The sequence below is a fragment of the Pyxicephalus adspersus genome, chromosome 10 (assembly GCF_032062135.1).
Source record: "Pyxicephalus adspersus chromosome 10, UCB_Pads_2.0, whole genome shotgun sequence".
In the NCBI taxonomy this organism is placed as follows: Eukaryota; Metazoa; Chordata; class Amphibia; order Anura; family Pyxicephalidae; genus Pyxicephalus; species Pyxicephalus adspersus.
This window is the reverse complement of record NC_092867.1, coordinates 59,448,431-59,472,386: the sequence shown is the minus strand read 5'-3', so window position 1 is coordinate 59,472,386 and position 23,956 is coordinate 59,448,431. Positions and strand designations below refer to the sequence as shown.

Sequence of the window (23,956 nt, the reverse complement as noted above, 5' to 3'; positions counted from 1 at the left end):
CACATGAGGAAAAACAAACAATATACACATAAAAAAAGAAAACCTAACCCGAAGAAGGACCCTTCTGTGCAAAATTGTCTGGCGCATTTTTCAACTGATAGAACACAGTTCACGCACACAACTATGTGCATCAAACAACTGAGTTTTAATAAGCAAATTGTGTTGTTTTTAGCCTTTCAAACAATTCATAGAAGGGAACTGCTTATTAACAAGCATAAATGACTTTTTAAATTGTAGGTCCTGGGAGATTGTAAAGGAGATCACATAAAAATTTTCAAACAACTTTATTCAAAATAAACACATTTGCTAAAAGGTCATATTAAAATCTAGAGACCACCCAGACACCACTAAATGTTCATGACAAAATAAAAAAATAAATAAAAAAAGAGATGTAAACCCACATTTCCATATAAAGCAGAAATATTGCACCATAAAAATACTTACCAAACCTAAATGCAATTTTGACCCATCAACGGTAGAAAACTGGTTTAGAAAATATTTATGCAGGACAAACATTTAAAGGTGGTAATAAAGACATAGTATTGAAATGAAACAATATGGCCACAAACAGAATAACATAGCATTACCTTCTTAATTGTAATGGACATTGAAAGATTCAAAGTTTAAAAAACAAAAGCAGCTATTGTACTAAATGGGAAGTAAAGTATCAAATGTAGCAACATGGATTTATTAGGATAATAAACAAAACAGCCCCCCTCCAAGGAAAGAAAAAGACAAAGGAAAAGGCAAGTTATACAATATCCTTATATATGCTCATATTTATGCAGACAGCTAATACAAAGGAAAGGAGGAGGCTTCAATGTTAGTCATTTATTAAATGTGTGTGAGTGTAACTTTTAAACTTTTATTTTTTTACACGTTATGCCACAATGACAGGATGATTCCCACAGCTGCATTCATTCATAAGCACAGCTGTGAGACTACTGACAGTGTGGGATCCCCAGGCACTAAGGGTTAAATGGGGACAAGTCTCCCTATTCACCTCTAGTGCTCCGTGATTGGCTGAGCAAAGGGGATACCTGATAGTGCTTGAGCTGTCTTCAGGGTTTCCCCTGTACATCCATTCATCACTAGAGCTGAAGGGGGAGACTTGTCCTCATGTAACCCCTAGCACCTGGGGATCCCACACTGTCAGTAGTCTCACAGCTGTGGTCATGAATGAATGCAGCTGTGGGAATGTTATGTTTTGCGGCTCCAGACTATTTTTCTTTAGTGGAAGAGGAGGCAAAATGGCTCTTTTGATAGTAAAGGTTGCTGACCCCTGGTTTAGAGGACTGGCATAATGGTTAAGCAAGCCGTGTATGCGAAGAGCAAAGAGATTAGTACGCAGCCTAATTACCCGACGCATTTCGCCCTTTATTGGCTTCTTTAGGGGTAGCTGCGCACTCCTATACAATCTAAGTATTTTTATGAAACATACAAAAACACAGATGCACATTAATATAGTGTCCCTCTTGGGCTTGATAAATACAAAAAAACCATATATAATATTACAACCGTATATAATTATTAATCTATATGTAGGGTGAATATAAATCAATCATTAAGGAACTCTCTAATAGTATCATATATAACAAGTAGACAAATTATTAAATAAAACCTGACATATAAATTGTATGTTAGTACAGGTTAACTATCAAAAATCTGGACCTGAGGAGTGCCGGATTTGCGAAAATTCAGTTTTTTTTTATACTTACCCCCACACACAGGCCCGCTTTCCTCTAGCAGCCACGGACATCTGGCACAGTTCCAAGGAGCAGGGACATCTCAACGTGTATTTAGTTTAGCAAGCGTTCATGCAGAACAGCGCCATGAAAACATTAGTGGCCAAACAGTGTACTACAGTCCCTGTATTGAAAATGCGATCCGAAAGTCATGCCAGGAAACTGAAGGATCCGGATTATCGTTGGCCAGATTTTCGATTGTCAACCTGTAAAGGAATGGTTAGGTTTAAATCACATTCTCTTGGAGTAGGAACATTTATAGTAGGTCATCTAAGACTGTGCCAATTCATCCCCTTCTGATCACCCTGTGCCAATTCATCCCCTTCTGATCACCCTGTGCCAATTCATCCCCTTCTGATCACCCTGTGCCACTTACCGGTACCGTACTGTGCATAGGATCAACGTGCTTCCGGGATCGCAGTGCTTGCCAGCTTCTCGGAGGAGGAGGATCGCGGGGGCGCAGTGCTTGCCGGCTTCTCGGAGGAGGAGGATCGCTGGGGCACGTGTGCCGGCTTCTCTTCGCTTGGAGGAGGAGGATCGCGGGGGCACATGTGCCGGCTTCTCCTCGCTCAGAGGAGGAGAAGACACGCGCTGCAGCCAGGAGGAGAGGAGAGAAGAAGCACGCAGCATCGCGGGATAGCGGTATCGGGTGAGTATGAAATTTTAATTATTTTTAAAACTGTGTTCGCTGTATAAGACGCACCCACTTTACCCCCCCAGTTTTGGGGAAGAAAAAGTGCGTCTTATACGCCGAAAATTACGGTAATGCAAAGGCCAGCCACACTAAATAAAGATTGAGCGGGTGTTTTTGGTAGGTCCACCTATGTCGTTATATCTAAAGCTGATTGTACAGTGACATACTGGATGAGTTCACAAAGGTATTCAGCTCTGTATGTAGCTAAGATATTATGCAAGGAGAGTAAGCAGTAACTAACCAAAGTCATTTTAATGGTATTTAATATAGATTGGGGGGTTTTTTTTGCTTGTTATGAGTGGGGTTAGGGAACTCGGTGGCACTTTCCATGAACTGTGATGGGATCCAGTGCTTGTCATTTCAGACTAATATATGCCCAGATTCTAGGAGCAAGTACTGTATGTTCTATGGTTATCTTGAACTTTTTTTCTTCATTTTGCAGCTATATTTGAACAGCATTGGGATTCTGATTTTGTTTCCGCCACGTATCACCAAGAATGTTTAGTGTTTAAAGCTATGGTTCCACAGAGCAGATCAGTATTTTTTGTATCCTGTTCTCTTTTATTAAATGTATTTAATAAAGCAGATCTACATACATTGAGTATTATGTAAAATGTATGTGCATTTTTACACATAATAAAGTACTATTTTAGATTAACAGCATTGTGTAGCCCATTACTTATTTACTTTATGCCTAGTTCGTTACTTATTTACGGTAATACATTTTCTGCTTATTTGTGTTTAGAAAATTCTAGTATTTGATGCACACATATAGTGCGAGAAATACAAAGGCAGCCCTTTCTGACCTCCCTGTGAAAATTCTACTTACCTGGAGGGCTAAGAGTTTAAGACCGTATGCAGGTAGAAAAGTCAGACACCCTGTGTGGTATATAGGTATTATATTAGGTCATTAAATCAAAAAGCTTTCTGTTTCTGGCTCAGCAGTGATATCAGGCAATCATTCTTTTTGTAGAAGTTGGTGGTAACACCCATTTTTGATTTCCTGGTTTAGGTTTCTTTATGGCATATTAAAACTGCTGCATTGTAGTAACACAGTAAAGAACATTCAGTGGAATTCAGAATGACATCCTAATGCACTGTGGGGACTGATGCGCTTTGCAGTACAACATGTGCAGTGTGTTGCCTGATGACACATGCTCCTTCAAGATGTGTTAGGTAGCCCATTCATAGTTGACCCTGTTGTGAATGAGCCTTCAATGACATCCAAAATATAAAAAAAAACACCAAAAAATGTCAGGTGGGGTGAGGATGCAACCCCCTGCAGCTCCGTGCCTGACCCTGCTGTTTTACAGTCCAGCTGTTATCCTACCATTCCTCACTTGCCTCCCCCCCACTAAGCGGGCAGATGCAGCACTCTTGTCCAATCCAGACAGCCCTACTACACGGGTCTCCCACAGTATTTTTGAGGTGTAGAGACCCAGGGCCTCCAGATTTTCCATCAAAGATGGTACCCACACATCCTGCAGGCCCTGTGATCTGTATCGCCCTCTGCAAGGTTTCTTACAACAAATTCATACTCTTTAAAACTTGGCGCTTGCCCAGGAAACTACCCAAGGTTGCCTCGACCACAACTGCAGAAATAGTAAAGGGTTGGAGGCCAGCCAGAGGCTACCTCATCTTCACATCTGAAAGCTACCATCACTGCGATCTTCAATATCCTATCGGATAAACCCCTGACAGCAGCGCTGGAGATTAAGTACATCGGATTCCTGACTCCATGTCACAGTCCGCTATGCCCAGTGATGGGATCTGTAGAGTTCGCTGTTTTTGCTGTAACAGTTATGTGAAAAGCATGGCTCGAAGGCTCATTTGATTTTGGTGGTGCTTAAATCCACTTACTGCTAGATATGTCCAGGCACATTGAAGATGCGCCTGCTACTTGACTTAAGTGCTGTCATGCTACATACAAATGGGGTCATCCTCATCAGCCTAACAACAGTCAGCAGTGGGTGTAACGATCCCTACTTGTGTGACAAACTAATGCTCCACTTCTTGGATAACAACTAAACCTTTTTTCCATCTCCTGGATAGTACTGAATGCCATACAGTTTGCCACTACTTGATTACTGTCTTCAGATATGGGTACTGTTATGGGGAAGAGATCTTTTAGACCTCCCCTGTCTAGGACTAAACAGTTGCACTAACACTAGGCCTTACATTGTTTTTTGTTGTTCATATTTGCTAAATATATATTTTTGATGTGGTTCTCTGATGTTACCCAATCCTACTACTGTATCAGGCTTAAACTTTAGGGGCGGATGTGTTCTTTATTTTTGATGGTCTAATGTAGGGTTTCTGCCCCACGGGGTGGGCATTCCTCCTTACCTAGCCATGGCTAACTAACTACCCCAAGTAGGTAGGTCCCATTGCTTGGTGGGAATTAAGGGAATTCCCTACATTAGATATTTATTATTACAAGTTTTATATCCTTCTCTTTTTGATTTTTTTCTCTTTGCTTAGTCCTTCCTTTCCCATTTTGAGGGAATTCTGTTTTTCTTTCTGCACCAACTCCGCTTATTCTCCTATCTCTACCCTTATTTTATTGATATATTGATTTACTCTCATGGCCAATTTAAATATACTCAAGGTTCTGTTCTCCTAGATCTTCACTTCCTAATTTGTTAGTGGAAATTAACAAGTACTCTTGCCTCTCCAAATACAAGATCAATCTGCAAAAATCTGAGGCGCTTTCCATTTCACTTTCAGATGGGCTGGTTAAAGAGTTGTCCCCATTTCTTCCGTTCAAATGGACAAAGTCTGCTAACTTGTATTTGGGGATCAAAATCTCCAGGGACCTGTCCTCACTGGTCAACCTCAATTTTCTCCCACTTCTAGGAAAGATCTACAACGTTGGAGACAAAACACATTCTCCTGGTTTGGTAGCTGTAATATTTTAAAGATGAATGTGATGCCACGTCTGCTTTATCTACTCCAGGCTCTCCCAGTCCATGTGCCTCAACAGATATTGTACAAATTTAGGCAGGAATGTCTCCGCTTTGTCGTCTTCCGAAACAGATTCTGCACTTACCGAAATTGAAGGGTGGCATTGCTTTCAAAGACCCTCTGATATATCACAAGTCTGTGCATTTTGGGAGATTTTTTGATTGGTGTAGGAATGGTGCTCAAAAACCGTGGGTTGTGCTTGAGAACGCGATACTTTGAGTATTGTGCAGAAACACTTTAAGATGGTCTACCCGGCCCTCTATCCCCTATTCTGGGACATCCCAAATTCCAGCCCGGCCTCTCCAGTCCTAGGCTCAGTGCTTATTGTGAACTTGAGGTTTTTAGAGCCTCTCAGTTTCTTCAGGGCTCAGAATGGGCGGCTGTTCCTGATCTTCGGGTTGAACATTCTCCCCCTGAATTGAATGTCAGGCGTTGCATACAATTGCGTCATTTTCTGCGCTCCCTTCCTCTACCGGCTCAATTTGTGCGTTCCATCTCCCAATTGGAATCAGTCTGTGCTGACACTAACCCCATACGAGGGACCCTCTCGCTAGCATACCAGCTGCTTCTGGCAGAACATTCCCCCCCGTCTTTACCATATCTAGATAAGTGGGATAAAGATCTCCATGTTACCTTCTTCCCTGAGCAACGAGAACGCCTGCCACGTATACGGTTCACAAGGCCGCACTCAGTAGTGTGTATCAGGAACTGAACTATAAACTACTCTCCCGCTGGTACAGAGTACCGACACTTCTAGCCAAAATATATCCAGGTGCTGACGATCGCTGGTGGTGCTGTAATCTGCTTCATATTCATGATATCTACTAGACCCCTATTCGGACATATTTCTGTAAGTTACAGGTCTACAATTTAAAAAAAAAATTTCATGAAAACCTGTGACGCTTTTGGAACAGAAATCTAGAAATCAGTGTAACGCTCAGGTGGTTAAACATCTTCTAATAGCAGCGAAAGCATGCATTCCTGTGGTATGGAAACAATCTTCTCCCCCTACTCTGCCCCAATGGTTTAGACAAATTAATTAGATTATGGTGATGGAAGACCTGATCTCTTCTCGTTATGGGAGATTAGATAAGTTCCATAGGACATGGTTCTATTGGGTGCAATACACTACCTCCCAAGCTTATCTTTCTGTGATGTGTGGAGTTAATGACGTTGATGATGTATATTAATTACTGAATTTCTGGTTGAATTGCTACCATACGCTTTGTACTGACACTCTATTTGCCCTTAATTAGTCTGGTCCTTAATGTCACCCCCTCCCCCCTTACCTATTTTTTTTTCTTCATTGTTAGGTTTTTACCCCCAAGTTTCCCCCCAGCATTCTCTACTTCCCTTTTTTTCTTCCTATTTTAAGTACATATTGCCTTTCTACATGAAACAAACTTTAAGAGAAGTAAGTTATCCAAACTCACAAACTGATACTATACCTAGGCATATCATCACTTCCAGCCACCAGTTTGCCATGCCTCTATTCCACAAGGTTAGAGACCTTCAAAGGATTTTACATTCTACTCTCTTGTTCACAACTATTTTATGAAGACTTTTTTGACTTCTGATGAGACATACAGATTTACCCCTTTTTACCCCAATCTGGCATTGGAAACATCATCATTTCTGACCACCCACCTATTCACTTTACAGTTCAAGTATATGTATGCCCTAGAAGAGGGAAATTATGACACTCTTATAAGAGCCTGCTTCAGTACCATGGGATAATATTAGATCTAACTGCACAATAAAAACTGGTATTTGAGCATAATTGTACTCCAGATGTACACCCAGCAGTCTGGGCGGCACACAAACCTTTCATGCGGGGGACCCTGATTAGCCATGGAACACGTTGCAAAAAAGAGCATGAGGGGTGTATAATATCCCTTTTGCAGGTATTCAGATTCTAGAGTCCTCCCACAAACAATTCATTTTTGCTGACCTTGACTCCAAACTGTTAGTGGTTAGATAAGCATTGCTAATTGTCTTGATAAGGCTAAATCTGCCTGGACAAAATGCTGACATACATACTAGGACAGCAGTCGCCAACTGGTGATCCGCGAAAAAATTTTGGGGGTCCGCGGCTCAGGCCGATGCTTGATGGGAAATTGCCTGCTCATATATAGATGGCCTATTTCCTATCCCTATACAGGACCTGATCACTAGGAGGCATGAAAATGTCCTTGTACTGGATAGGAAATAGCCTGCTCATATATGAATTACCTATTTGCGCGGGTTTTGCAGGAATTCCTCCCACCAGATCGGCAACACCTTGAATCCACATCACTAACCAAGTGGCAGGTTCAAGGTGGGTGGACATATGTTAACGTATGTCTCACCTATGGGGAGGCGGGAGAATTTGAGTAATCCAGTTCAGCTCAAGCTGCATCGAGAAAAAAGTAATCCTTAGGATTTTTGTGAGTTTTTGGTAAGCTGTAAAGGGTTGGCATTACTGGGTGCTCCTTCCAAAGATATTCTTTGGTTTTTTCATCAATTGTACCGGTTGTAAAGACAGAGTTTATTATCAAATAATAGTCATCACAACATTTTTTGATAGTTCCTAAATCTATCTCCTGGTACCATTCTAAGTTGTTTAAAATTTTGTAGCACGTTTTCTCATATTGTAAGTTATCCATAATTACTATGTTGCCGCCTTTATCGGCTGGTTTAAATGTAATTGTGTGGTTATTTTGAATATTTTTGTGTATTTATGCGTATTTTTCTAAAGTCAGATTCCTTGGTGACCAAGTTTACAAAGGTTTGGATGTGGGCATTATGGGAAAGAGGTGGATCTAGGTTTCTTGCTGGGGAGAGGTACATTCTCTCCAGAGGAGATAACCTCGCTGGGTAAACCAGCTGTATGTGTTCTATTCAAGTTTTCATTCTCCAGTTGGTCCAAGGTTTTCATAGCTTTACGAGTAAATTCTTGCACTTTGAAGGTTTTTAGATCTGAGTGGTCCTGTGGTGCAATAGGTTTCAGGGTACTTTCAAGCATTAGTTTTAAGGTAAGATTTCTAGCGAATAAATGTATGTCCTTGAATAATTCAAATGTATTTATTCTTCCTGATGGGCAGAAAGAGTCCCATTTTTAAAAGGCCTTTTCCTCAGGACTCAATTTATAGAAAGATAGGTTAATCATTTATAAATTTATTTCTTGTGTGGAACCTTAGTGAAGAGACTCTGGATGGATCCCTTTGGGGATGGTATTTGTTTTTGTAGTGTCCCTAAAAAAGAGAGTGTGTTTTTGGAATAGCACTGAATGTGAACGTAGGTTGAGGTAGGGAAGTGGGAGGTAATGGTACAAAGTCTGGTGATGTAGGTAGTTGACCTGAGGTATTGGTAATGGATAGATTTGTTATTATCATAAACCACCTGTGGGGTTTTTGTGGGTGTTCTGGTTGGAACACCCATTGTGTTGAGTTTATGTTGATCTCCTAGTTGAAACACCCACTGTATGTGGATTTTTGTAGGGTCTTCTGGTTGGAACACATACAACGTCAGGTTGGTTTCACGATTGGGACACCCACTGTGTGGGTTTATGTAGGGTCTTCTGATTAGGACACTCACTGTGTAGGTTTTTGTTGGGTTTTCATGTTGGAACACTGACTGTGTGGGGTTTAAGTTGGTCTCCTGATTGAGTCACCCACGGTGTTGGGTTTATGTAGGGTCTTCTGGATTTAATGCCAGTGTCTTCTGATACATTCACTGTGTGGGTTTTTGTGGAGTCTACTGGTTGGGAAACCCACTGTGTGTGGTATATGTTGGCCTCCTGGTTGGGTCACCCACTCCTGGTGGGGACACCTGTGTGGATTTTTTGCGGAGCAGTGTTTCTCCAACTTTTTAACATGGAGGCACCTTTGAAAAAAAATTTCGTTTCATAAGGAACTCCTAACAATAACATTATCCATATCTGACTGTATGTTGGCATGATGGAAAAATGCCTCTTATATTGCTGGCCATTTGCAAGACTGCAGGCCTTTGGGAAAGCTATAACCATTATTGGTTTCAGTTAAACTGACCTGGAACAAACTGTTCATAAATCAAGGAATCTTGGTTGAGAAAGTCACCTGGTTGGGACACCCACCTAAATGGAACACCTAGAATTTCTCTGCTTCATGCTAGTGTCATGTCAGTGACCTGCTTTGAAAATTGGGAGAGTTCTGTGAAGGGTGGATAGTACTATAAAATGTAGGCTAGGGAATGTATTGGAGTTGATGGATAAGATGAGCGTAAACATTTGCAGAGGGTGGGTCGGGGGAAAAACTTCTAACAAACCTATTAGAAGCCTGATTCCAGAGTGACAGCTCAAAAGTTGCAAATGCCCAAGTTCCCTCCAACCAACCATGAATACAGGACCATTGGAGGGTGAGTTTCCGGACACTTTTGCTGTGTTTTTGTTTTGTGTTACTGTCTGGGACCCCATTGGGTGATTTGTTGTGTCATCTAGAAGGTAGAAGTCAAAAGCTTCATTACCCATTGTGGACAACTCTCCAGGATCACCCCGGTGATCGTCACTGCACTCGCCGGATGAAGATAGAAGAGAGAAGACGTGTCCGGAGGAGCTGCGGGGAGAAGGTGAGTATTTTTTTTTGCGATCGACGCTGGATCATCGCACGGAGGGAGAAGCCGGCTGGCTTAGTTTAGAAGAAGAAACTGGCCGGCCGGCTTCTTCTTCTTCCCGGAGAGGACACCCGACGCTGGAGCAATTTTGACCTATCAACAGTAGAAAACTGGTTAAGAAAATATTTATGCAGGACAAACATTTAAAGGTGGTAATAAAGACATAGTATTGAAATGAAACAATATGGCCACAAACACAATACCACAGCATTACCTTCTTAACCTCCCAACCGCTAAGCCCGTACTTTTCCCATCAAAAAAAAGTTACTATTATCGATAACTGTATGAAAATACAGTGAGAAAAGTTCGGGTTTAGCGATCACTTACCTGGTCCCGCTGCGATCGTCCATCGTCGTGTTCCAGCATTGTCCTCCAGCGTCGGGTGTCCTCTCCTTAGAAGAAAAAGCCGCCCGGCTTCCTCTCCCTCCGTTCTGTCCAGCGTCGATCGCTGGACAGAAAAAAAATAAATACTCACCTTCTCCCTCCGCTCCTCCGGACACGTCTGAGCAAGCACCCCATTTATTCCTTTTCTGCTGGAGGTAGGACTCCACTGACCTCCGAACAGACTACTGAAGGTTCTCACTGGATGCAGTATCAGGGGAATAGTAGAGGGGTTTATTGTTACAGCTAAAAAACAGTGGAAGGCCTCTTTAACAATATTCTGCTTCCAACAATTTTGTGGTGGAGCTTCACGTTGTTCCATATACAAGGAGTGCCCAATTTGATACACCCAGGGGAACATTTATCAGTGGAATAGACATGGATACTAGAGGACTGTTGACAGCTTTGCTCTGCTGATCACTGTGAAGTGTTTTTGGACATCCTTCTCTACAGTCCAACATTCATCTCTTCTTCCAAGGTGTCCCTAGTCTCCACCTTCCACCTCTTCCTCAGAGCTGTATTGCCTTTCTTTCCATAGCACCCGAACATGGTCTGACATCTCTACATTCACCACCCCTTACTGGAGCCCAGAGCACAGAAAGCTCTGGCTGCCAAGACTCTGATGCCTCGTACTGCTGCTGGGAGGCTGCTGGTTCCTGCCTAGATCTATGCTTCCTTACAAGTTCTCAGGCATCGTCCTACCTTCTCCCATTTCAATCATCACTCTCTTTACCAATCCTCCTCCTGAAAACCAATGGAAATGGGAGGAAGAGGATGGAGCGCACTACTGCAATGCTCACAACTCCCTTCCCAAAATCACTACTATTATCACATCCCCCCTTATACGTCTCAAGGGAGAATAGATTCAGTTCAGCTAATCTCTCCTCATAGCTGAGCTCCTCCATTCCTTTTATTAGTTTAATTACTTCCTCATAAAAAGAGAGTAATCTTGTTTGTCTCCTTTGGCTCTTTTCATCTTGTTATCTATACAACCTGAAGATTTTCTTTTGTTTATTTCCTTCTTAAATGTTAAGTATATAGAAACTTTTGGGCACTATTAAACCTAGCTACTAAAGGGCATTGAAAAAGTAATAGGGACATGACATAACCATCATAATGAACAATATTGGAACCAAAATAAATTACACCTGATTCATGAGGGTTTTGGCAGATTATTACTATGTTTATCAGGATATATGCTGTATCTAGGTTGTGTATTTTATGCTCATACGAAGCCAATGCCGTTACGGGTAAATAGGATATCTGTATTTTATGTTTTAATGTTTGCTATGAATGTTTGTTTGTTTTTTCTCTGAAAACTCAATAAAGTTGATTGACACAAAATAAATTAGACAATTCATCAATTTAGATATTGAAGAGTGATTTTCAAAAACATTCTATTTCAGCAATCTATATGTATAAAGGAGCAAGTCATAACACATATGTAAAGCATGTATAATAACCCACACAATGAGAAAGAACCAAAGGGTGGAGTGATTAAATTACAAAAAGGGTTAATAATAATAATACATTCATTAATTGATTTTAAATTGAAAATCCATTTTGTTTCAATTCGTAACAAACTATTATCTATGTCAGCTCCCCGTTCATTATTGTGTACCCTATCAAGTGCCCAAACAATGTTCCATTTGGTAAGAATACTGTTTGTGTGAAAGTAAAGTATTTACATTGCCTGCATTTTCCACATGTACCTCTGGTTTTGTCCATACATGGATCAAAACTTTTTGCCCGTGTAGTGACTCCGTACAAACTTGTCCATGATAGACAGACATCTTCCCCCATCCACATATCTCCGCAGGTAAGGGTCAGATTTTAAAAGTAATAAATAAATATGAATAAATTACGAATCTCACTTGATTCTAATAAATAATCTAAAATAATTTTAACCATGTCATTTGATTTTTTAGGTTTTTGATTGAATATTACATTTGTACAGGTACTACCTTTGGCTCTTTGATAGGCTTTTACTATACCCCAGTTGTGGCAATCTTTCTCCTCAAGCCGAGGCTACCTCCTCAAACTTAATGCTATTGCTTTCCTAGACCCTCTGATATATCACAAGTCTGTGCATTTTGGGAGATTGTTTGATTGGTGTAGGAATGGTGCTCAAAAATCGTGGGTTGTGCTTGAGAACGCAATACTTAAAGTGTTTCTGCACAGTACTCAAAGATGACTGGGGCGGGTATGTACCCTGCCCCTCTATCCCCTATTCTGGGACATCCCAAATTCCAGCCCAGCCTCTCGGATCCTAGGCTCAGTGCTTAGCGTGAACTTGGAGTTTTTAGAGCCTCTCTTTTTGTTCAGAGCTCAGAATGGGCGGCTGGTACAGAGTACCGACACTTCTAGCCAAAATGTATCCAGGTGCTGACGATCGCTGGTGGTGCTGTAATCGGCTTCACATATTTGGGGAGTGTACTTTATTGGGCCCCTTTTGGATGCAGGTGGCGGGCATCGTGGAGGAATTGACGGATGTGAACATCCATGACAAGCCTCTCCTACACCTCAATGAGTGGTCCAGAAAAAAATATAACAATTTGTTGCTTAAACATCTTCTAATAGCAGCGAAAGCATGCATTCCTGTGTTATGGAAACAATCTTCTCCCCCTACTCTGCCCCATTGGTTTAGACAAATAAATTAGATTATGTTGACGGAAGACCTGATCTCTTCTTGTTATGGGAGATCAGATAAGTTCCATAGGACATGGTTCTATTGGGCGCAATACACTACCTTCTGAGCCTATTTTTCTGTGATGTGTGGAGTTAATGACGTTGATGATGTATATTAATTACTGAATTTCTGTTTGAATTGCTACCATACGCTTTGTACTGACACTGTATTTACCCTTAATTAGTCTGGTCCTTAATGTCACCCCCTCCCCCCTTGATTTGTTGTGTCATCTAGAAGGTAGAAGTCAAAAGCTTAGTTTCCCATTGTGGACAACTCTCCAGGATGAGAATTTCTCTCAATTTGGGATACTTCTATCACATCCAGTTGTGTTTCTGGAACAGGAATTAAAAGGTAAATTGCCCTTAGACAGAAATCATTAGTGACAAGTTTCCTGTATGAACACGGTTCTGTTTATTGTTCTTGTTTGTAATGCATAATGAAAATGAGAAAGAACATTACAACTTCCACTTTGAGCCAGCAGATGGCACTTTCCAAGTAAATGAAGCTGCCTGTGCAAGCTGATATCTATTGCAATGAACCACTGCTGTCATGTAGTCTGATCTCCCTTGCTCTTCATCCACAACCAAAACTTCACCATGAGTTCTTTCAGCAAAGATTTTCCCAAGGAGCAGGGAAGATTAAGCTACATTGCTGGAGGAGACTCGTCCAGCACTGACAACTCCATTCACCATAATATAAAGTGTATTGTTGTCCCGTGTGAGATCTCAAACAGGCACACTAATATACACCTCAGAGGTTGTATGGGTTTTCTGGTGTGTTGTAAGACGAGACCTCTGTGCAAAATATTTCCCACACTCAGGACAAGAAAATGGCTTTTCTTGCATATGGCAATTCTGATGTACAGTAAGATTGGACTTATGTGAGAAACTTTTCCCACACTCCAGGCAGGAATACGGCTTCTCACCTGTATGAGACCTCTGATGTGTATAAAGATTAGACTTCTGGGAAAAACGTTTCCCACATTCAGGGCAGGAAAATGGCTTCTCTCCCGTGTGAGATCTCAGATGTCTAACAAGTTCTGATTTCTGTGGATATGATTTTCCACACTCAGAACAGGAATAGAATTTCTCACCTGTGTGCAGCCTCTGATGTTTAGAAAGACTGGTATTTTCTGAAAAACACTTCCCGCACTCAGGGCAGCAATATGGCTTCTCACCCGTGTGACATCTTTGATGTTTGACGAGGTCTGATTTGTGTGCAAAACATTTCCCACACTCAGGGCAGCCATATGGTTTTTCCCCTGTGTGCAGTCTCTGATGTCTGGAAAGATTAGCCTTATCTGAAAAACACTTTCCACACTCCGAGCAAGTATACGGTTTCTCACCTGTGTGAGACCTCTGATGTATGGAAAGATCAGACTTCTGTGAAAAACTCTTCCCACACTCGTAGCATGAATATGGCCTTTCTCCTGTGTGAGATCTTTTATGTCTAACAAGTTCTGATTGCTGTGTAAAACATCTTCCACACTCAGAGCAGGAATATGGCTTCTCACCTGTATGCAATCTCTGATGCCTGGAAAAATTGTCCTTATCTGAAAAACATTTCCCACACTTAAGACAGGAATATGGCTTCTCTCCCGTGTGAGATCTGAAATGGGTGTCCAGTTTTGCTTTACGTATAAAACTTTTTCCACACTCAGAACAGGAATGCCGTTTCTCCCCTGCGTGAGATCTCTGATGGACAGGAAGACTCAGTTCAGACGTAAAACTTTCCCTGAACTCAGGTCTAGGCAAGGTCTTCTCCCCCAGAATTTCCCCACTACCTCTCACAGTAGGGGGGTGCTCAGAGTTAGAGGGGTTGGAAGGTCTATTCATAGTTGAACTGATGGCCTCTGTTTGCTCATAATCTCTTGTCATGGCCTCCACTTTACAATCTGGAGATAAAGTCAGACAATCCTTTGATGTCTCCATGGTGTATCCTAGAAAAAAAAAATTACCAGTTAAGAGAGATTTACTTCACCAAAATCAACATTTCATCTGGATCAGGCAAATTGGAGGCAGCAGATGTCCTCAGAGGAGGTCCCAACCAGCTGAGTCTCCTCCCCCTCTTTAGGAAAAGGCCCCTTCTGCGCATGTCCGAGCAACGGCATGAGCAAAAGGAGCAGCCAAGAGCCTCCTGGGATGCGTAACTCAGATATCCTGGGAGGAAATGAGCTCCCATTCATCTTGATTGTTGTGAGGATGAAGACAGAAAGCAGTTGCAGTTAAAAAATATATTTTTTACATTATATAAAAGGATTGTCTACCCTTTTATGAAAAGTAAAATTTTAGTTTAGGTACGCTTTAAGGAAAAAAGATAACACATGCCCAAAATGTTCTGGATGCAAAACTCAGGTAAAAGTTCTGACCCTGAAGAGGTTAATATTTATTTCCACACTACATACGCATGAATCAGCTTGTTTTGGGGCTAAAAGATGTCACAGAAATTAGGAGGGGCAAGGGTAGGTATGACAATGGTCATTGGGTGCAAATTTAAAAAAAAATCCTATTACCTACTTTGCTGCCAGTTCCCACAATGTCTCCTCTTTACTTCCTCTCAATTCACCTCTCGCCCGAACTTCCTATTTATATGTGACATCATTTCCTTTCTGTTTTCCATAGAGACTTCCTGCCTTGGTAGATGAATGAACACCCCTTGTGGATTTGAGATGAACTGCAGCTAAAAGACATTTTCTGAGAATGAGTGGAATGTTCCCTTTATTATTATTAAAATTATTATTCACTTGTATCTATTTAGCACCAACATATACTGTAAATACAAGTCCAGCTTTAAACATCAGCCTCCAAAAAAAAAAAAAAAAAAAAAAGTGTCACTAAAGGTCATGGTAAATTCAAGATTTATTTCAGGATTACCTAGGATCTTAAAAAGTTATAATGGATCTTCTCTGACCCCCCCCCCCTTCCAACAACAAACAAAAAAAAAAAAATGAAAAACATCATTAACGTACTTCCACATTATTAGCTTGGTACCATCCTTGACAGGAATATATGTTCCTAGGCTTCCATAAAGATATTTTCAAACATTCAGATTCATCTCAGAGCCCCAGGAAAATGTGGTCAATGTACCTGAACAACATCAGTAGCTTAAAACCAACCCTGAGATAAATATATGTTTCCATCCTCCCGAATCATATTCACACATGTAGAATTGTGGGGTTAAAGAAAAAATAGTGGCGAACAAGGATGTACATGGGGAAAGGTGAAAGAGTCTGGTGAATATTGTGATCGAACTGTACAGGCGACTGGTCACTGAGTTGCTATGTCAAGGTTATATGGTCAGGAGCCCCCACACTCACTGTATATAATAGATCCTAACTTTACAAGGAAGAGTTCAGAGATCAGTATTGTGCATAAAACTTTTCTTTGAATGCCTTTGTTCTTCTAGTCTCAATATATGTGCCCCAAAAGGACAGCAGTTTAGGAACAATTATTATTACATTTTAAACTGATTAAAAAATATACAAAATGTTATTCATTATTCCAAATACAATTAAAAACACCAATATACATTAACACACATGGGACAATATTAAGAATTTGTTATAAGATGGTTCATGTACATTGAGTATCTTTTCACCAATTATATATATATATCATATTTGGTGCCCAAATTACAATTCCTCATATGTCAATGCTAAAATTATCAAAAAGATTATTTAAAGATTATTATAAAGAAGAAAAACATAGCAATGAGGATTGAAAATATACATCTCAATCTTCCATCCAAATTGATGTGGGTAAGGTTATACCTTTAATCTATACAAACAAATTGTCCTAGGCCTAGGCCCATAAAATTAAAACAAAAAGAAAGATTAATAAAGAGACCCCAATTGGTATAACCATAAAATATTAAAAGATTTGTAACTTACCTTATTTGTAGTCAAACGATCGCACAAACAGATGTCCCAAACAAAAGACGCCAACCAATTCCCTATTATGTTAATGAAAAGCCGTCCCAGGCATAAAACACCATCAATAAAAATGGAAGATCGTCACAAATGAAAGGCGCCGTCTAGCTCACCAGCATTACCGTGTAAGTGTTTCCCAAACAATTAGATGCCGCAGTCAAACCTGGATGTGTTTACTAGCTTTAGATATTGCAGCTTGGCATTGCATGCTGTTATTAAGTCTATGATCCACCAGAACCCCCAGATCCTTTTCCATTTCTGACTCCCCCGAGTGTATTCCCCCTAGACAGTATGAAGCATCAATGCCGTTAAGCCCCTGTGTAACTTTAAATTTATCTATATCAAATGATATTTGCCACTTGGCTGCCCAATCATAAAGTACATCCAGGTCTGCTTGTAGATTACAGACATTCGGTACGGACTTAATTCCATTACATAGTTTGGTGTCATCTGCAAACACAGAAATGGTACTTTTAATCCCAAACGCTATTTCATTTATGAAGATGTTAAACAGTAAAGGTCTAAACACTGAACCCTGGGGTACACCACTAATACTTTGGACCATTCAGAGTATGAATCAATAATTACAACTCTCTGGATGCGATCTAAGCCAGTTCTCTATCCATTTACAGATTGACTTTTCTAAACCTATCGACCCTAACTTGCATATTAACCGTCTGTGGGGTACAGTGTCAAATGCTTTAGCAAAGTCCAAGTACCCTATATCAACTGCCACTCCACTGTCTACCTGTATACTTACTTCCTCATAAAAAGAGTAAATTTGTTTGTCTCCTTTGGCTCTTTTCATCTTGTTATCTAGACAACCTGAAGATTTTATTTTGTTTATTTCCTTCTTAAATGATAAGTATATAGAAACTTTTGGGCACTAATAAGCTACTAAAGGGCATTGAAAAAGTAATAGGGACTTTTAAAACATGACGTAACCATCATAATAAACAATATTGGAACAAAAATAAATTATACAATTCATCAATTTAGATATTGAAGAGTGATTTTCAAAAACATCCTATTTCAGCAATCTATATGTATAAAGGAGCAAGTAAAAAACATATGTAAAGCATGTATAATAACCCACACAAGAGTGTGAGAAATAACCAAACGGTGGAGTGATTAAATTACAAAAAGGCTTAATAATTAATATATTCATTCAACCCTGGATGATTAATTGATTTTAAATTGAAAATCCATTTTGTTTTAATTCGTAACAAATTATTAACTATGTCAGCTCCCCGTTCATTAATGTGTACCCTATCAAGTGCCCAAAAAATGATCCATTTGGTAAGAATTCTGTTTGTGTGAGAGTGAAGTATTTACATTGCCTGCATTTTCTACATGTACCTCTGGTTTTGTCCATACAAGGATCAAAACTTTTTGCCCCTGTGTAGTGTCTCTGTACAAACTTGTCCATGATAGATGGACATCTTCCCCCATCCCCCATCCACGTATCTCCGCAGGTAAGGGTCATTTTAAAAGATGCCAATGTTTTTGTAATAACTTACGAATCTCACTTGATTCTAATACATAATCTAAACTAATTTTAACCATGTCATTTGATTTTTTAGGTTTTTGATTGAATATTACATTTGTACAGGTACTACCTTTGGCTCTTTGATAGGCTTTTACTATACCCCAGTTGTGGCAATCTTTCTCCTCAAGCCGAGGCTACCTCCTCAAACTTATGCTCATCTGAACAGTTTCTTCTTATCCTTAAGTAATAGCTAATTGGCATACTATCCAATAGATGTTGCGGATGGGCACTTTTGGCTGTAAGGATGATATTGTCCACTATGGAGATTGTAACCTATTGTTTATATCCTAATTTGTTGGCTATCACATTCCATAGTAAATCAGTGTTAATCAATGATTTTTTTTTCAATTGATTAACAATTCCACTCCATGGAATCAAGATATCATCAATGTATCTGTACCGACCCAATAAACACTCAAAAACCTCTGATATTTGTGTATTACCAAACAGTTCCTGTTCCCACCCCCCCAGGTACAGGTTTGCATACGAGGGGACACAAATTGTCCCCATCGCTACACCCTGCACCTGGAGGTAGTGGAAACCATTAAAGGTAAAGCTGTTATTCATAAGGATCAACTCAAGCGGCTCATATAGGAAGTCAGTAAATGGACAAATTTCTTGACTCTGAGATTTTAAAATTCTATTGATTACTTACACTCATTTCCTATGTGGTATACAATGTCAAAGGCAATCTCATGTAGGACCTGTAATATGTGGATTGTATCCTTGACACAGGATGGAAGACCCACAACATAAGGGCGCAAATTAAAATATTTTTGTGTGTTTTAGGTAGACAGTAGAACATAGATATTTTCAGATGATCAATTTGATTACATTATCAGATATTAAAACTTTTTCCCATGCTTTGTCAATCTTTGAAAAAAAAACTATTTTTTGTTTTTTTGCCTAGAGGGATCTACTGTACACTCAAATACCAATCCTTATTCTCTTACACGTTATAGCACATTATTTTATATTGTTTATTATCCATCAGGACAAAATTGCCTCCCTTGTCAGACTTGATAACAATGGTGTTAACCTTCTGTAATTGCTTAAGTGTTTGCCGTTGTACAAAATAAATTTTTTTTAGTGGCTTTGGTCTTTTATCATTAACTTAATATCATTCAAAACAGCACTGACAAATATATCTAATTGTCTACTTTGACTTAATTATGGAAAAAAAAAGTTGGCATTGTTGGATTTTAAAGATTATTGCAGTAGTGGAACCTCTATTACATATTTTATTTTTATATTTTATTTATCAGATGATGGAGGATCTAGGTGGACCCTCCGTACTGCTCTCTCCTTTACAATAAAGTCTCCTCTTACCCGGTAATGTGAGGGTCTGGTGGTCCTCCATCATGCTATGTATAGTTTGTTTTGGGTTATTGTATGGATATAATATCAAAAGAAATTAGTTTCACATTAATTATTATTAAACCATCAAAATAATTTGTATTTTTATAGTATGATTTATAATTATTAGTATAATGGTGCATGTTGCATGATAAAGGAATCGACCAGGGCTGTGTAGAACATTAAATCTTAACATGGGTTGCATTTCTTATGTTCAACACTAGGAGGTGATCTCACTTATTGTTTAGTTTAAAACACACAGAGGAAGTGATGTCATGTAAACGCCACAAACAAAGTACAAAACAGGAAGTTATAAGTATAGGGGAAGGTGAAGGGAGGGGCGACTTTGCTGGAACTAGCAGCAGAGGAGGTAATAATATATTATTTTATATTATTACCTAGTAACCCTGTGTGATCTCTGCCTTATTGTCCATATTAATCAAACTGTACACCCCAAGCCACTGGTTTATAGACCAGATAAATCCTAAATTTAGTGCCATTTATCCAACATTACAGCTGGAAGCTTCTCACGTAACAGGGTAGATTTATGTGATGGGTGGGGTTTTTTATGTTCTGACGATGGCCTAATGATGAAATTTTAGGGGTTGTTAGCCACAGGTGTTCCTCACTTGCACCTCGTAGTTAGTTTACCGGTTCCAACTCGGGAATATGGGATTCAGGTGCTAGGAGCCTCCAGCAATGTGTACCTGGGTAGATTTTTTGGATGGGCAGAGGTCTTTATGTTCCGACGATGGCCTAACGATTACATTTTAGAGGGTGTTAGTCACAGGTGTCCCCCACTTGCACCTACATTTTTGGTTTTGTACATTTCCTAGTTCCAGAAAAATTGGGGTTCAAAGTAGGGAAGGGGACAGGGTAGTGTAGTATGACATTTCTAGTTTTGTGACAGGTAGGAATAAATTTGGGGTTCGCACCTCCTTGCTATGTAAGTGGCCCTGGGGGCCCATTTGTGTGTTTAACTTTGGGCTTCTAGAAACAGCAGCCCCGATGTTCAATTTTTACTATTTTTTATAATTATGCCCCCCAAATTTTGAAAGTTTTAAAAGGTGGGGAGATGAAATTTAGTAGGTTTTGGGGAGATTCTAGTAGGTTTTTTCATTGGAAAACCGGAAGGGGAATCGCCTTCCCCTGCAGTGTCTACAGGAGGAAGGGGATCCCCCATCAGTGGCCGAAGGGAGCCACAACTAGGAAGCTGAAGAGCCACATGCGGCTCGGGAACGGCGGGTTGCCGACCCCTGCACTAGACATAAAGCATCTGTCATAATACGTGCTTAAAATTGCAACTGTGGTATCGCATATGTTGATCCGATGAACCCGATGCGTTTTGCACTGAAGTAGGCTTCCTCAAGGGTAATAGTACATTTTGCGATACATTAGGTATAAACTTGACAACATCTAAACATTTTATAAACATAAAAAATTATTATTAATATGCAATAGTCATAGTAATACAAACAAATATATGTGATTTTTGCAAAGCATTAAATACAGGCTTGACCACATCTCAACATGATATAAACATATATTAGAGGTATATGATAGTAATAGTGATGCAAAGAAGTATTTATGAACTATGTAAAAACACAATTGGGTGTACAGTAATGTTATTAGGGTGGTTGGATCACTAAGTATATTATCTGGAACATGATTGTTCTACAAGTAGGGAGAGTAAGAAACTCTATATCTGAGATAAACGGAAAAATGTTATACTTTGCCTCTGGCTGTTGAATGGATTCTCGCTGTTGGGGTGGGAACCCCCACAAGAATGAGGGAGGGAAGACCAGAAGGGAAGCAGGTAATCCCCCAACAGTGGATGGAAGTAGGAAATGAACAAACCAGTTCCAAAATATTGGTAGTGACCTGACGTAAGTATTACACAAATATGGTAATAAACATGAGATTTGAAGGGAGCGAAGAGCGAGCAAATGCTCATTACCTGAAGGTAGGGGGAGGAACTGGATTGTTGTGTGAGCCATGCCAGCAATGAAGTTCTGGGCTGATATGGAGAGGCGGAGGTCCCGGATGCCTTCCTTATATGGCAAAGGGGGAGGTGTTTAGGGATGCTCCCTCACTATGTGCACGCTCTGGACGCACGAGGCATTCCCGGTTGAGCGTGGTGGCCTCCTCCCACTGTGGCTCCCTTCCCTATTTACTGCGGCCGGCGTTAACACTTCCACCGCTACGGTAAATATGGAACGCCCCCTGAAGGGAAATCCATCTACTCCACAATACATACGAAGTATTGGTCAGCAGTACTAGTTTGGTAAACAAAGAGTTGTTCCAACAGTTGGATGAGAGCAGAGAGAGGGGGTACACTATCATTATACCTTGGCAGTTTAGCTAACATTCACAAAAACCTCACAGCCCACAAAAACTATGTCTGCATTGTGTCCAAGCAGCTTTAGTTTTATTTTTTAAAAAGTGTAAATCTGTATTTCTCTTCAGAAAAAAAGTGAATCTTCATAAAATACTTGAGAAAAAGAGAGTACAATGTAAAATCATTTGAAGGTCTCTAACCTTGTGGGTTAGAGACCTTCAAATGGCATACTAGTGGCATACTAGTGGCTGGAAGTCATTAGGCCGGCCTAGGAATACACTGAAGTCTCCAAAAAAATAGAACCAATGACTTTAAGAAAAAGCATTCTACCATCGTAATCCTAATTGGTCTGACCATTGGTCTTTAAATTGCCAGCTGTGTTTAGAGAGTACAACATTCACTCCCCTGGGTCTGGCGTCAGACATGGACCCATGATTTGCACAGGTATAGTATTGGTCCGTAAGTTTGGATAACTTACTTCACTTAACCCCCTAGCGGTATTCCCGAGTGTGACTCGGGGTGGGAAAAATTGCAAAAAGCGGTAACCCCAAGTCACACTCGGGGTACCTTGGGGGACCCCCTTACCTTATCCCCGCGCTCCAGCGGCGATCTCACGATCCCGCTGTGATGGCGGGGCACTTCTCCGTCGGGGGGCTTGGCCGGGCGGGAAATTTAAAAGCAGATTACCGAGTAATCTGCTTTTAAATACCGCCTAGGTCCCCACCACCCCGATGCACGCATCTGCAGTTAGATGCGATGCACCATGCAGGATTTCTGCTTGGTGCATCGCATCTAACTGCAGATGCGATCACCAATAATACTGTATAATAATAATAATAATAGGTAAAAAATTCTCTTCTGAAGCTATAACACAATCAGATAGATAGGCAATTGTTCCCAATATTTATGATGGAGATTCAGTATACTATTCCTCAATACAATGTCATGTCCACAATAAATAAGTAGGAGATAATATTCCATGTGTTTCCTACAGGTGAATCTACTACCAGAAACCCACCAGGAAGATGTCCTCATCTATATTTCCAAGATTCTACACAGGAAGAACAGGTCATCCTTCACAATGGACAGGTAGATGAATCTGAGCATGCTGAAGTAATCAGCCAGATGAATCATTTTTATGTCATGTCTTTTTACATATATATTCTTTCATTTCTGGGGTTTAGGATGAAGAACTTAATATAAAAGTTGAGGTTAAAGAGGAAGAAGAAGAGATGTTGGTTAGTGGGGCTCTGCAGTCTATGGAGGAGGGGGACATTATGGTGAAAAGAAAACAGATTGACTCCTATCTACATATGGACACAAGTAAGTAATAAATACCAAATGGAGACAGAGTTCAATATTTTAAACCAAATAATATGTAGTGGAGTATGTGTTCAAATCACCTAGTTAATGAAGACATGTCTATTTCTATCAGAAAAAAACATGAGCAGATACTATGGCTCTGATTTATTATAGCTCTCCAAGGCTGGAGAGGATACACTTTCATCAGCAAACCTGCAAAGAATTTATTCAAAGTCATTTGCTATTTGCTTGCAAATGTTTTGAATACTGGACCATACCCAGCTTCACTGATGAAAGTGTATCCTCTCCAGCCTTATAGAGCTATAATAAATCATGCCCAATGTGTCAAATGTGTTTCCTACAGATGGATCCAGTAATGGG

At 40.2% G+C, this 23,956-nt stretch overlaps 1 protein-coding gene and 1 long non-coding RNA gene across 2 annotated transcripts in view; one reads left to right on the top strand and one right to left on the bottom strand.

Moving 5' to 3' along the window:
* Positions 1–13,496: 13,496 nt before the first annotated feature.
* The window catches only part of LOC140339062 (uncharacterized), a 24,346-nt gene continuing 13,886 nt past the window's right edge, over positions 13,497–23,956 (bottom strand). The window contains exon 3 of the mRNA XM_072423606.1: positions 13,497–15,041. Coding sequence (XP_072279707.1) covers positions 13,828–15,041 — 1,214 coding nt within the window. The 3' untranslated portion in view covers positions 13,497–13,827. The remainder of the gene's footprint in view (positions 15,042–23,956) is intronic.
* LOC140339155 (uncharacterized) lies at positions 23,114–23,956 on the top strand. The gene is made up of 3 exons (XR_011922373.1): positions 23,114–23,362; positions 23,458–23,596; positions 23,940–23,956. It is a non-coding gene; the product is annotated as an uncharacterized lncRNA (long non-coding RNA).